Source organism: Sodiomyces alkalinus, assembly GCF_003711515.1.
Source record: "Sodiomyces alkalinus F11 unplaced genomic scaffold SODALscaffold_5, whole genome shotgun sequence".
In the NCBI taxonomy this organism is placed as follows: Eukaryota; Fungi; Ascomycota; class Sordariomycetes; order Glomerellales; family Plectosphaerellaceae; genus Sodiomyces; species Sodiomyces alkalinus.
The window spans coordinates 1,845,828-1,860,548 of record NW_021167083.1 but is presented as its reverse complement, the minus strand read 5'-3'; the positions used below and the strand labels follow the sequence as shown (position 1 = coordinate 1,860,548).

The window sequence follows — 14,721 nt, the reverse complement described above, 5'->3', positions numbered from 1 at the left end:
TATTAGGTTACGCGCTCCACTAAGTGCCCTAGCTTAGGTGGCCCGATCGTAGTAGTGTGTATGGGTGCGCTTAATTACGTGTAGTAGGTACGTACCCTCGCCCCTCAAGGAGGGTATATACCGGAGGTAGTATAGTTCCACTTATCAGCGCGTAAGCTAATAAATATCTCCCCGATATACGGGGGCCAACATAACGTGTAGGAGCTCCGGGTAGGTCGCGCGCGAATTTTTAAAACAAATCGCGTACGATTAAGGGGAGTGGGATTCGAACCCACGGCCTTACGCGGCCACTAGGCGTGTCTACCACCTACGCTATCCCCCCCGAGGTATAGGTTAAGGGGGGGAATAAAGGTCTTTATTTCGAGGACCCTAACCGGTATAGCTTTATAGGCTCCGGCTACTAATCAGAGGTACCGGTTCTATACCGGTATAAATACCGCTACGGGGCTATATTAGGGGCCGGCCCCTATTTTATAGACGGTTAAGGCGTAACAGGCGATTACTAGTTATATTACTACAAGGTATAGTCTTTTTACGTCTACGAAGCTATACCCTTATACTATCGCGCTAAGCCTTAAGAGGGCGTATATTTATCTTAGTATATTATCGAAAATCGAGCTTCCTATTAAGCTAGACACCCAGGAGCCTTATCGCCTCTATTACCGGTACCGAAATAGCGCTAAGGGGAGCGGGGTAAGTAAGGGTTAGCGTGATTTTATGAAGGGGGTATAGATATACTTAGCTAGTTTAAACTATAGCCCGCTTATTATCTCTTAGTCTAGGTATATCCGCTACGCGGCGGCGAGGCGATACCGCGTTTATACCTTTATCCTACTAAAGGCGATAATATTCGTGTTATCGGTAAAACCTACTACTATTATTTTAGGGACCCTTTCTAATTCCTCGTATAGGGTAGAGATATAGAGGATAAAAAGGATAGGGGAGATCGGGGAGCCTTACGGTATACCCCCGCGGAGGTACCGCGGGGGGGCCGTTTCGCTATTAAGTAGTAACTAGGCTATATAGTCTTAAAGGAAGCTACTAATTAGGGTAATAAGCTATTAGAGGAAGCCTTTCCGTTTAAGTACCTTAACGAGGCGAGAATAGGGGATAGTATTAAAGGCGCTTTTAATATCTACTTAAAGTATTAAAGCGGTGCCGCTATAGGCCTAACTTACCCTTATAGCCTCCGTAACTCTTTATACTATTATCTTAATACTTCGCCTTATCCGGTTATATATTTATCCCTCCGGGAGGAGTCGATACTCCTCCGCTATAATAGCGATCCGGTCGGCTAGTATCCCCTTAAGGACTTTACCTATTATACTAAGGAGTAAAATCGGTCGCTAGCCCTTGACTATCTTATAATTAGCCGGCGGCCGGCCTTTTATTTTTTAAGGACTACCACGGTAATATAGCGGTATCTTTTCGGGTAACAACCCACTTCGAGGCACGCTATAAAGATAGTACTAAGCTTTAGTATATAGGGGGTCTATACGCTTTTAGGAGCCTTACTAAGAGCCTGTTAGGCCTTAGTACCGCTTAGGGTTTAGTCTTCTTAAGGCGCCCCTATATATCCGCTACGGTGATATCCCGGCGGATATCCTATTTAGGGGGAAATTCCACGCCTAGGGCCTTAGGGGCGGTATGGAGGGGGGAGAAGAACTTTCAGTTAAGGACTTCGGCTTCCTCTATATCTATAGTGGCCTAGCCGTCACTATCGTCTTAGTATAGTGGTAGTACCGATAGGGGGTCTAGTAATACTCCCCCTTTAGTTTATACTTATTCTTTTAGCCGCTAAAGGAGGTTATCGTTTTTCCCGGTCGAGTAGAGTAAATACTATTAGTATAGCCGTTTAGCTATCGTTACGGCCTTATCTTAGTACCTCTCCGCTTCTTAGAACTCGTCTTATCGGTTCCAGGACTTCCTGGATATATATTTACGGTAAAGGCGCCTCGTTTCCTAGGTAAGGGCGGTTAGCTTTATATTCTATTAAGCGGTAGGTAAGAGTCCGGGGGTGCCCCCGTAGCGGCGCGGTATAGCCTTATCGGCTAGGGTTATAAGGTCTCTTATTAGGTTATCTAATACTAAGTCGATATCTCCTAGTATTATAAAGGGGCTAGTCTATTATAGTTATATAGCGGCGAGCTAGGTGACCTATAAGGGGTTAAAGTCTTTCTAGACTTAGTAAGGCCCGGCTAAGTCCCGCGGTAGTATCGCCGCGGTATTTAGCGTAATGCCTATCTATATAAGGATTCGGGCTATCTATAAGTAATAGTCTAACCCGATAACGGTCTTATCGGGGCCGCTAAAGTCGTAGCGGAGCCTTTATATCGCCTATATAAGGTTAATAGTGCTAGCACGCCGGCCCGGGTAATACTATATAGTTATTCTAGGGGGTATTACTAGGTCTAGGTTCTACCGGTTTATAAGGGTAAATAGGGTATCGGCCTAGGGGTAGTACCGCGGTGGCTATAGCTATAAGGGTAGTATAGGTTAAAGTCCCCTATAAGGATATATCGGCCTTATAATAGTGCCGTGTCAAGTATACTCTATAGGGGTATATTCTAGGGGATCCTAGCTAACTAGCAGTTCTCTAAGTAGATCGACTAGATTATAAGGGTATCGTCTTTAGTCCCGAATATAACCATATAGGTATCGCGGTAGGCCCGCTATATCTACGTATATAGCGGGTATCTTTTATAGATATATAAGAGGGCGCGGCCTCCTCCCTAGATTAGCTGGTATACCCCTTAGGAGGGGTAGGCAGGGCTTTTCGTAAAAGGGTTAAGGCCGGGTTCCTGGATTACTATTATATTATACTTAGCGCAGTACCAGAGCGGTAGCTCCCGCCACGCCTAACTCCTCCTTATATTCCACGAAAGGACGTAGATTTCTATTAATTAGAAGGGGGGGAGTTAAGATAGCGTACTCGGTATAACCGGGGTCTAGCTCTAGGGTTCCTACTACGGTGCCTTATTAGCCCCGCGGGGGACTATATAGGCGCTTATCGGGCCTAGTATTAGGGAACCCTCCTATCCTTTAATCCTTTTCGGGAGGTAACCTTTTACCCCTATAGAGGGGTTAGTCCTAGTCCTAAGCGATAATAATCGGGGGGAAGATCTACGGCTACTATAGATATACCGCTTCGGTCTAGCAGGTAATATTAAAGTCCTTAGCTTAGTACTTATACGCTTCGCGGGTCTTCTTAGCCTTTTTCTTTAGTAGCCAGTATAAATCGTTAAAATATTATAATCTCCGGTATAGGCGGCGTAATAGCGGGGGCGCCTAGGCGCTATAGCTTCGTAGTATCCTAGGCTTTATAGGTAGACCGATTCGGGCTTAGCGTAGTAATAATATACCCTCTCCGCTATAAGGTAGCTATTCGCCTTATAGCTAAAGTATAGGTATTTATAGCACTTTAGGGGGCTAAGGTTAGGATTATATAGCTCGTAGATATAGCTACCCCCCTTAAAGAGGAGGGTATTCCGGATAAGGCTTATTACCCCTTTTAGCGAAGCCGATTCGATAAGGAGAAGCGCTACCCTACTAATACCGTGGCGGGGTACCCGCTATTATACTCGGATAATTTTAGCCTCGGGGTTTATATTTTATAGGAATACTAGTAGGTCTTCTTCGGATAGGGTGTTAAGGACCTCTTAAGGGATAGCCTTAGCTAGCGTGGTAAGTGTATACGGCTAGGGCGGCTCCTTTACTAAAAGCCTTCTTAATCTATTATTTCTTATAGGTAGCCTATTATTATACCCCTTCGGTAAAGGTAAGGTAGATATCTCCACTTAGTAGCTTCTATACCGCTATAGTATTATATCGGGTAATTATAGCGTTTATAGCTTAGATAATTTTCTTTAGGGTCCTAGCTCTAAGGGGCTAGTTTTCGGGGAGGGTTCCTTAGCGGATAATTAGTTCCCGGTAATACCTAGCGGGGATTATTTTAAGGGGGGTAGGGTCCCGCGGCGGTATTACCGCGGGGGCCCGGGCTACGATATTAGCCTAGGTCTTTTTTATGCCATTTATTCCTTTTTGGAGTTTCTCTCGGATAATATAGCGGATAGTAGTGTATAGGTATACTAACGGTATCGCGCCGGCGTCCTTACGGGTATCATGTATTATAATTAATTCCTTGACTAGCTCCACAACCTATTAAATCGTGTTCCTGTTAGCTAGTAAGGCCTATATTTCTACCTTACTCTTAGCTACTCTTAGTTCCGGGGGGCGTGGTAATCCTTTTTCGGGCTTATATCGGTTCCGCGCTATATCGTGTTATAGGCGGGGGTAGGAATGCTTATATTACGAAAAGTAAGTCCGTTACGGATTCTATATAGTTAAGGTCAGGATAACGCTATCCCACGTTTCTTCCGGTGATACCGTAACGCCGGCGTTACGAAGCCGCTATAATAGTATCCTAGGAGAGGGGCGGTAGTTATAATCTCTGTCTTAGAGGTTTTATCGATTTTACTTCTATTACGCGCCTGTTATTAGGTGCTTTTTTCGTGACTGTTATAGTATTATATCTAAAGAATTTTCTATATAAGCTTTAGCGCCTTATTAGCGTTTACCTTATTAGCTAATAGTCTGGAAAATTAGGTATATAGTTTATATAATACGCCTTTAATACACCTACTTAGTGCCTAGGATTTTAGGAGCTCCCCCGGGGCTATATACCCCGGGTTAGTACTAGTTATCGTATTCTAAGCGCTCTATAATAGTATACTAGTATCGTGTTTAGTTAGCCCTACGGGCCGCCCTATGGTATATAACCCACTACGCCCTTTACGGCCTCGCTGCGATATTGGTCTCCGGTGCTTTAAGGGCGTAGAATCCGAATCCGATATCAGAATTGATTTTATCGATAATACGGCACCTTAGAGTCACTTTTGGCTTGACGATGTTCTTTCTAATATTATCCAGATAATAGCGATAGTAAAGGCTATGTATAGGGCGATAACGCTAAAAGGCGACTATTAAATAATTACCCCTAGCCTTGTTAATATAGCGTCTTATAGCTACCTAAAAAATCTATCCTTAATTATTAAAACCCTTAAAGGAGTTATTATCGCTACTAATAACAATAACCTTCTCCGAGGGATTAGTAAACTCCGCCGAAGAATCGGTATCGTTTATATCGATATTATCGGAATTAGGCTTAATACCCTCCTCTTTTATGCCCTCCTTCCCCTTAGATAGTGCGGTTATAGGCGATAGCTCGGTAATAGCCTTAGGGCTATTAGCGGTAATAAGCGAGGCGGTAAAGGAGTCGACGCTAATAGCAGGGGATAGCGATTACTTAATAATTCTATTCTTATTATCCGATTAGATATAAACTTAGAGCTTATAGGCGGTAGTATAGCGGCCGGTAAAAACGGCAGATATAAAAGGATAATAAGGCTTATTAATATTAGTAAGGGTAGCAGCTAAACTCTATAAATAAGAGAATATAACTATACTGTGCTAGTTATAGCCGGCGGCTTAAGCCGTGCGCTTAGCGGGATACTCCTTAATATCGGTACCCCAGAGGTCACGGACTACCCGCCTTAGGGTAATAAAGGTAATAAGGCTATAGTTACGGGGAGGTATAACTATCTCTATAAGGGAATAGGCATCCTTAGCTGAAAAATTATTAATCTAGGAGAAGTTAGCGTAAGCCGACTAATAAATAGCGAATAGTAGATATAAACCCGTATTATAAGGTTAATAATTAGAAGTAACCGAATACACGAAAGCTTATTAAGTATAAGGCGACTAGCGGTAATAGTAATAGGAGGATAAATAGCCTTATCTAAGACCTTATAAAACTACTTATATAGGGCCTAAAGCCGTAAATAAAAACAGCGCCGACTAATTAGCGTTAGTTTGTTATCTATCCTATTATAAAGAATACTAGTAATAATATTCTAAATATTGTAGATAGCGCCTAGGAGACTATCTAGGATCTAAAGGCGTTAAAAGCCGAATATTTAGTAAGAGTAAGGATAGACTTATAAATATATACGCCTAATATAAGCGGACATAAATAGTATACTTATATACGTTAGAGTTAGATTAGTTAATATAATCTATATAAATATTGGTAGCTAGGGAGGCTAACGACTATAAAGCAGATTAGTAAAGTAGCTCCCTAACTACTCCTTACTAGTATTATAAGATATACGGTGTAACTCCTATATAATACCGAGCGGAAGCGATATATTAGCGAATATTCGATAACTAACGATATAGGATAAAGATAAAAATACAGATTACTTAGGGGTAATATAGATATAAATATAAATAAGGAGGTATAGTTAACGAAAACGTGAAATAAGGAATAAAGATTATATAAGAAAAAGGACAAAGAGGAAAATAACTACGAAAAGAAATAAGGAAGATTTATATACGCGGCGAATAGTCGCCTTAGTTACGAATCCGGCTAAAGAGGGAGTAAGTATAAAGAACGATAACTATAAGCGCGATATTATAAAATATAGCGAGTAATCGCCGGCTATTACGCGGGACGCTAGAAAGGGAATACTAATTAGTAAATAAGTCAGCCACGTAATTATCGCCAACGGTTTACCGATTACCTAGCTATACGTTAAAAAGAAGTCATGATATTTAGAAGGAGGTATGTAGCTTTACCTATACTAATTAATTATAAGCGCTAACCGGATAACGGGGTTCGTATAAGGCTAGAGTTATATGCACGTTCTGCCCAGTAAAGGGGGAATAAAATAGGCCTAAGGGATTAGCCCTATTAGAGAGGGGGCAGTATAAGGAACTAAGTAGTATTATAGATTAGAATTATATAGGATCGAAGATATACTCGGATCGCCGAGCACTTAGCGAGACTAAATTACTATATTAGTCTAGAGGAAGAAAAGTCTTCCTTTTCCTCCTTAAGTTAAAATCGTTATTATATACGACTATTAAGTCACGATAGTATTATCTGTTACGGTATATCTTTTCCCTAGTATTACAGCTTATTTCTTAACAAGGTATAGTAGCCCCCTATTATATTCTTATAGATTAGTAGTATTATAATCTTTATTAGTCGTTATACCCATATAGAAAAGAAGAATAAATAAAATATTATAGGTCTACTATAAGGAGTAATAAATACCTACGGGAAGATATAAGATCATATAAGGTCTAATAGAAACTAAAAAGGGGGCATCGTGATAAGATTATTCGTTAAGTCCCCTCCCTTAAGACTCCTTAAACTATAGAAGATACTCCTTTCTTTATATCTACCTAAGGTCTTCTAACTAAGTGGGTAGCGGGAGGCTTTCTTAGAACTAGGTTTAGGTTTAAGCTAGTCTTCTAAGCTAGCTTCTAGCTAACCATCTTACTAGATCTCGACGTGTCGTATCTCTAATAGTCTAACCTAAACACGATCCCCCTATCTATATATAAGGCTAGTACTAGTCCTATAGCAACGTATAAGCACTGTATATTCTAATATCGGTATAAGTTTTTCAATCAGTAGCACGGCTTCGGGCCCTTTTAGATTATAGTAATCGACCGCTATTAGCGATAGAATCGTTCTTTGGATAGCTTTAGTACCACGCTTATCCTAATATTCCTTAGTTTTTTTAAACTAGTAACGGTTTAAGCCAAAGGCCGGTCTAAAGGCGTTATTAAGATATCGATCGAATACTAGGAAGAAGAAAGGCTAGGGTAAGAATAGTACTAAGCGGCTACCCTCTGCTTTTAAAATCACGGCTCCCGATAAACGGCATAATACCCTGCTATCTTTAATAGCTCCTACGGCTATAACCTATAGCCCCGGTATATAGGCTCCTTAGTAGTCTATATAGATATTTAATATACATATTAATAAACCCCTTCTCCCTCGCGATACCCTAAATAATCACAATTGAAAAGTAATTCTAGCCTAATTCAAGGGGAAGATAGTTAAAGCGATAAGACGGGCCAAGGCTAAACTACTATAGTAGCAGGAAGAAGAAGCAGAGACGGCTACTACTACTCCTACTAAAGTGTAATTACAGTATAATAGTAATGAATTAATTATTTTAACCTATAGAATTAAAGCTTAATTAAATATAATAATAGTATATTGCGTCTGAATTGGTAAATATAAACTAGCTATAGCATAGAGGTCTATCCGGATTGATGTTATGGCCCTGCTTGTTAATGTCCGAAAATTCAAACGTGATGTCCTCGCCGTCGGGCCCATTATATATTGCCGGGGGATGTCCCGCAACTTATAGGCCCAGTAATGTTTTGTCTTAGCTCCTTAGTAAGGCCCGCGGGATTTGAGATAAGCATTCAGATGACAGCACGTCCACCCTTTCTCATATGCCACTCATCCTTTCACCAGATGATACATTGGAAACTAGGTGAATTGTGAATTGCGGCCAGGAAAGAAGCTACACTAGCTGAGGGACCACCAGAGCATCAACATCGTCAAGACTTCACGGATCGTGAACAGTGCACTGGCCGTCAGCCACATTCTCCTCATACTCGCACTTAAAGCCTCCGCGTCCTCCCGCATCTTCCAACGTCACACGTTTCGCTGTTGATCCACCACCACAGGTCTCCGCCGCTATGGACGTGGCCCAGGCTGTATACAATTATGTCTCCCGCATCATCTCACCACCTGGCGATGCCTATACGTCCAGTCATTCTGCCAAGATGAAAGCCCTCCTATTAGACAAGGAGACGGTGCCTATTATTTCTACGGCAGTCACCCAATCCACACTGCTCAGCCACGAGGTCTACTTGATAGACCGCCTGGAGAATTCATCCAGGGAAAAGATGCGGCACTTGAGGTGTCTCTGTGTCGTTCGGCCCTCTCCCGAATCCATACAACACCTCATCGACGAACTCCGCGAGCCCAAATATGGCGAGTATTTTATCTATTTCACCAACGTCGTCAAGAAGTCTTCGCTGGAACGACTCGCCGAGGCCGATGACCACGAAGTTGTCAAGCTCGTGCAGGAACAGTTCGCCGACTTCATTGTCATAAATCCTGATCTCTTCTCTCTTGGCCTCTCCGTACCCCAATATCGTGTCTGGTCAACCAACCCAGACGTCTGGAACCCTGACGCTCTTCAGAGATGCGCCGCCGGCTTGGTGGCCGTTCTTCTGGCCCTCAAGAAGAAGCCCGTCATCCGATACGCCAGGAGTAGCCCGCTAGCACAAAAACTAGCAACCGAAGTTCGGCATCTTATGACCCAGGAGGACCAGCTTTTCGACTTCCGCAAGGTTGACACGCCGCCTGTGCTGCTGATCCTCGACCGGAGGGAGGATCCTATCACCCCGCTCCTCACTCAGTGGACATACCAGGCCATGGTGCATCATCTGCTCGGCATCGACAATGGCCGAGTCGACCTTAGTGGCGTCCATGACATTCGACCCGAGCTGAAAGAGATCGTCTTGTCCCATGATCAGGACCCTTTTTTCAAGAAGAACATGTACCTCAACTTCGGCGACCTTGGCGGGAATATCAAGGAATACGTCGAACAATACCAATCAAAGACACAAAATAACGCCAATATCGAGTCTATTAGTGATATGAAGCGCTTTATTGAAGAGTATCCAGAGTTTCGAAAGCTCTCAGGCAACGTCAGCAAGCATGTCACCCTAATCTCCGAGCTGAGTCGACGAGTCGCCGCCGAGAACCTACTCGAGGTCAGCGAGCTGGAGCAGAGTCTGGCTTGTAACGACAACCATTCCGGTGATGTCAAGGTTCGTCCCCCCCACCCCCGTTTTCTCCCATTCGCGTTTTCATCACCGCGGCTGGCAACTGACACGTGGTCGTGTCCGAACTAGAATCTGCAAAATATCATTCAGTCCCCCAAAGTAACGCCGCAAAACAAGGTGTCACTGGTTTGTTTGTATGCTCTTCGCTATGAAAAGCATCCTGGCAATGTGCTCCCCATGCTGCTTGACCTCCTCGTTGCCGCTGGTGGTGTCTCAAGACACCAGGCAGGCCTGGTGGCAAACCTCCTTACGTATCACTCGTCCCTCCAAAAGTCACAGTCCCAGACGGGAATAGCAGACATATTTGAGTCCACCGGCATATTCTCTGGCGCCCGGGACCGTTTCAAGGGGCTCAAGGGTGTTGAAAATGTCTACACCCAGCATAGTCCCCTTCTCGAAGGCACTTTACAAAACCTAGTCAAGGGCAAACTCAGGGAGCAACAGTATCCCTTTGTTGAAGGTGCGAGTGTTACACGGGACAAGCCACAGGACATTATCATCTTCATCGTGGGCGGTGCAACCTTTGAGGAGGCCAAGATGATTGCTGCTGTAAACGCATCGTCTCCAGGTGTCAGGATAGTCCTTGGAGGCACGACTATCCATAACGCCTCCACTTTTCTGGAAGAAGTGGTTGACGCTGTATCTATGTGGCCAGACGTCGGGAGGGCGACGAGGGAGAATCGGTAGATCTCAAATAACCGGGCTTCTACTGACCAGGCAGGACCTGGCACGATGCGATGCAATACGGAGGCGAGGTAGTGGCCTTGGGAATCGATAATGGAGGGGGGTGCCGAATCGGAGGGCATACTTAGGTACCTTACGTAATTCGTCTTATGCGGACAGAAGTCAATGAAGTAACCATGAAGTACGAGTCCAACTCCCAACTTCTCCATTTATCTTATCGTATCTTATCATTCGCAGATATCTTAAGGTACCTATTTGTAATTAAGGTACCTAAAAGAGACCTGCCTTGTACCATCTCCGAATCAGACCAAAATCACAGTCATTCACCAATTCATTCACCAGGGGAGTATTTTTGACCCTCGGACAACAGAAGACGACCAGACGCTTCATTGAACCCCAACGGAATTACCAAACGAAGACCCTACTTGTTGGTGACCCAGGTCAAGCGTCGTTTCCGCCCACGTATAGCATGCGAACGTTCCGCACCATATCAGTTCTTCAACGGTGGAAAACGCCCAGATCATTGCGACAAGATCGAAGGACATTAGCGTCGGCTGCGCCTAACAACAGGTATGCACCATGTTCCCCGTTGCGCCTTTTATATATATATATATATACAATTATCCGACGTAAAACGTAGTAACAATCGTCCGCCAGATTCTTTGATGTGGTTGTCGTAGGAGGCGGCCATGCCGGCGCCGAAGCGTGCGCGGCAGCCGCACGAGCTGGCGCGAGGACTGCTCTAGTGACGCCTAAGATGGACAACCTGGGTACCTGCTCTTGCAACCCAAGCTTTGGTGGCATCGGAAAGGGCGTCATCATCCGTGAAATCGATGCGTTGGACGGTTTGTCGGGGAGAATCATAGACAAGGCCGGTATACATTTCAAAGTCTTGAACCGCCAGAAGGGACCTGCTGTCTGGGTATGCATACAATCGTACCCCAAGATCCCGCATCACGTCCGCCGAAAACTGACTTCTACCTCTCCGTGCTTTTCCGAACATTAGGGACCTCGCGCGCAGATCGACCGAGATCTATACAAGAAGTATATGCGGGAAGAACTGGAGAACTATCCGAACCTCTCTGTGGTCCTGGGCAGCGTCTCCGATATTGTATTATCCTCCCACAATGAATCATCTGATGGCTCACAGAGTAGGATAACTGGCGTCCGGCTCGAATCCGGCGAGGTGATTTCGACGGGACGGGTCATCATAACCACGGGGACCTTTCTCGGCGGCGAGATTCACATCGGTTTAGAGAGCTATCCCGCGGGCCGAATAGGAGAGGCGGCCACTTTCGGACTCAGCAAGTCTCTTAAGGACGCGGGGTTTCGTCTCGGGCGGCTCAAGACGGGAACACCGCCGAGGGTATCGCGCCGTAGCCTCGACCTCTCAATACTGGAACCCCAGCACGGCGAGGACCCTCCATCGCCGTTTAGCTATCTCAACGACACGGTGGCCACGGATAAACAACTCGAATGCTACATCACCTACACTAATGAGGCCACACATGCGATTGTGCGGGCCAACCTCGACAAGACCATTCACATACGCGAATCTGTGAAAGGCCCACGGTATTGCCCGTCTCTCGAGTCGAAGATCATCCGTTTTCCGACCAAAGAACGACATATCGTTTGGCTGGAGCTGGAAGGCGTCGACAACGATGTTGTCTACCCGAACGGGTTGTCAATGACCGTCCCGCCAGAAGCCCAGGAACAAATTATCCGGTCGATCAGGGGTATGGAGAACGCCAAACTCCTACAATCAGGATACGGCGTCGAATACGATTACATCGATCCGAGGAGTCTTAAAGCCACGCTCGAGACAAAAGCCATCAGAGGTCTGTACTTGGCAGGTCAAATCAATGGCACGACAGGCTACGAGGAGGCTGCGGGCCAGGGTATCGTGGCTGGCATAAACGCGGGCAGAGCAGCCAAAGATCTCGAGCCCATCACCGTCTCGCGAGGGGACGGCTACATCGGCATTATGATTGACGATCTCATTACGAAAGGCGTCTCGGAGCCCTATCGCATGTTCACATCACGCAGCGAGTACAGGCTCACCACGCGGGCTGACAACGCAGATCTGCGACTGACCGAGAAAGGACGAGGCTGGGGCATCATCTCGGACAGGCGCTGGTCGTCTTTTTCGGACGAGAAGCAGCAAATCGACGACCTCATGGCGCTTCTCTTTTCCTCGATCAAGTCTCCCACGGAGTGGATGAGGGACGGCTTCCAAGTCAAGGACGATAGTCGACGTCGGGACGCTTGTGAAATCCTGCGACTGCGCGACGTGACGTTAGACCAGGTAGCGGCAGTGATACCCGAGATCAACCGCTATCCAAAACGAGTAAGGTCGCGTGTCAATATCGAGGCAGTTTACGCACCCTTTGTGAAGAAGCAACTGGCCGAACGGAGGACCTTCGCGCGAGACGAGGGACTGCGGTTGCCCGTCGATCTCGACTACGATCAAGTTGCGGGGCTGTCGCTGAACGAGAAGGAGATTCTCAAAGCCGCCAGGCCAGAGACACTGGGTCAAGCTCGCCGGCTGGAAGGCGTCACACCATCTGGCTGTGTTCGGCTTCTCGTGTTCGTGAGGCGCCAGGAACGATCAGAGCGCTTCTCAGGCTCAGTCCCGATAGGTCTGCCCCTTGGGCACGGAGGCGTAATTGATCATGGCTTACCGCAGAGCTTGGGTTCTTAGGGTGTATATTTGCGACGTTCGTACTCTGTATAGGTACTTTGTATATATAGCTATGTAAAATCCGAGACCATTATTCTCGCACCTCACTAAGCCAAGTTCTCACTCCCTGCGGTGTGTCAAGGAAAGACCAGCTCGGTTATTTTCAGGACGCTCAGCTCGTGATCATGTACACAGCGCATCGCGCCGCAAGGCACGGAGTCGCAGAATAATGACCCGTTGGAAGGAATAACCACGCGGTAGAGCGCGTGGGCTTAATATTCCCATTGACGTCCGTTTATTATTTGTCGAAGAACGAGGTGGCTAGACCAAGCCGCCATATGCTTCACGAGTTGTCCCCTACGTTCTTTCCTGGCTTTCGAGGGGTGTTTAGGATTTTCACGGCGTCTTTGGAGTAGATGTAGCTCGCCCCGCTCCACAGAGTTGTGGCAGCGACAACGTACCTAAAACTGGTCAGCCACGAAGACGACTGCATACGGCGTTCCCCTCCGTTCCTTGGAGAATGAAAAAAGAAGGGGGGGGCGCTCACTGCATGAGAGTCAATTGACTCGACAAGTCGTAGGGAATGATGGGGGCAGCCGTAGTCAGCCCAATCAATGCTAGTTGCAAGAAGGTATTGTACTTGCTGATGGTGGTTGGACGAACTTCCGCGGAGGGGAGGGAGAAATCCCAGTATCGGGCGAAGGTTTTGGGCGACGGCAGGGAGATCCAGCGGTAGTAGAGCGCCGCCAGGCCGAGCCCAGCGTCACGGCCGAGTATTATGCTAGCAAGCCAGACTAGATTTTTTTGGCGGAGGACACGTAGGCGAGTCAATAAAAGTTAGGTTCTCAACGGGTCACGATGTGGGTTTAGACGCCCGAAGCGAAGCGAAGCAAGCGTACCAGGCAGCGCACCCTTGGCGGCGAGCGCGACGGTCAAGATGGCCATGAGGGCCTTGTCGGCCATGGGATCGATTACGGTGCCCACCACGGTCTTCTTGTTCCAGCGGCGGGCGATCCAGCCGTCCAGGACATCTGTGACGGCCGAGTAGGCTAGGAGGCTAAGAGCCCAGGTATGGTTGTCGTGGAGGATGAAGTAACCGACGAAGGGCGCGGCGATCAGGCGGGAGAAGGTGAGAATATTCGGGATGGTATAGATATGTTCGTGTAGGGTTTTTGCTAGGATGGGGTGCTGTTTTTCGAGCTTCGACCTAGGAGGATTGGAGGCAATCGGAAGTCAGTCGGCATGGAACGAAAAGCCGCAGTTCGTCCAAGGGGTAAAGAAAGCAAAGAGCGCCAACCGCTCGCCAACTGGTCCCACTGATCCCACTGATCCCGTCCACCATAATAAGCTATGACACATACCTGGCGGAGTTGGGATTCTTGTGACTGTCGTCCTCTTTGGACGTGTACACGCGGATTTGAGACGGCCTACGACCCTGTTGTAGATGCAAGCCAACAGGCCTCAGACGAGCCCAGCACAGACTGCGATGCGAAATACCGATCCTCCCGGAAGACAGCGGTGGATGTGGGAGGCATCCGACCCTCCTCCGGGCAGGCCCCAAAACGCCGCCAGATCGGAGGAGCAACATTTCCAGGTGCAGACCTGTTGTCTGATACACCAATTTCATCACCTCC

At 46.6% G+C, this 14,721-nt stretch overlaps 2 protein-coding genes and 1 non-coding gene across 3 annotated transcripts; 1 reads left to right on the top strand and 2 right to left on the bottom strand.

The window, feature by feature from the left end:
• Nucleotides 1–250: 250 nt before the first annotated feature.
• On the bottom strand, nt 251–322 carry SODALDRAFT_t118. The gene has a single exon. It is a non-coding gene; the product is annotated as a tRNA-Thr (tRNA).
• A 7,813-nt stretch (nt 323–8,135) lies between these two features.
• Nucleotides 8,136–13,348, top strand: SODALDRAFT_378997 (glucose-inhibited division protein A subfamily; the record flags this gene model as incomplete). Its single annotated transcript, XM_028615015.1, has 10 exons — nt 8,136–8,183; nt 8,339–8,357; nt 8,450–9,708; nt 9,793–10,291; nt 10,379–10,406; nt 10,750–10,977; nt 11,065–11,329; nt 11,414–13,046; nt 13,200–13,219; nt 13,283–13,348. 10 exons carry the CDS (start codon nt 8,136–8,138, stop codon nt 13,346–13,348), a joined length of 4,065 nt encoding a protein of 1,354 aa, XP_028466643.1.
• Nucleotides 13,349–13,430: 82 nt separating this feature from the next.
• SODALDRAFT_324234 (hypothetical protein) lies at nt 13,431–14,675 on the bottom strand (the record flags this gene model as incomplete). The annotated part of the gene is made up of 4 exons (XM_028609866.1): nt 13,431–13,548; nt 13,635–13,881; nt 13,987–14,294; nt 14,449–14,675. The coding sequence occupies 4 exons, from the start codon at nt 14,673–14,675 to the stop codon at nt 13,431–13,433; spliced, it is 900 nt and encodes a 299-aa protein (XP_028466642.1).
• Between the last annotated feature and the right edge of the window lie 46 nt (nt 14,676–14,721).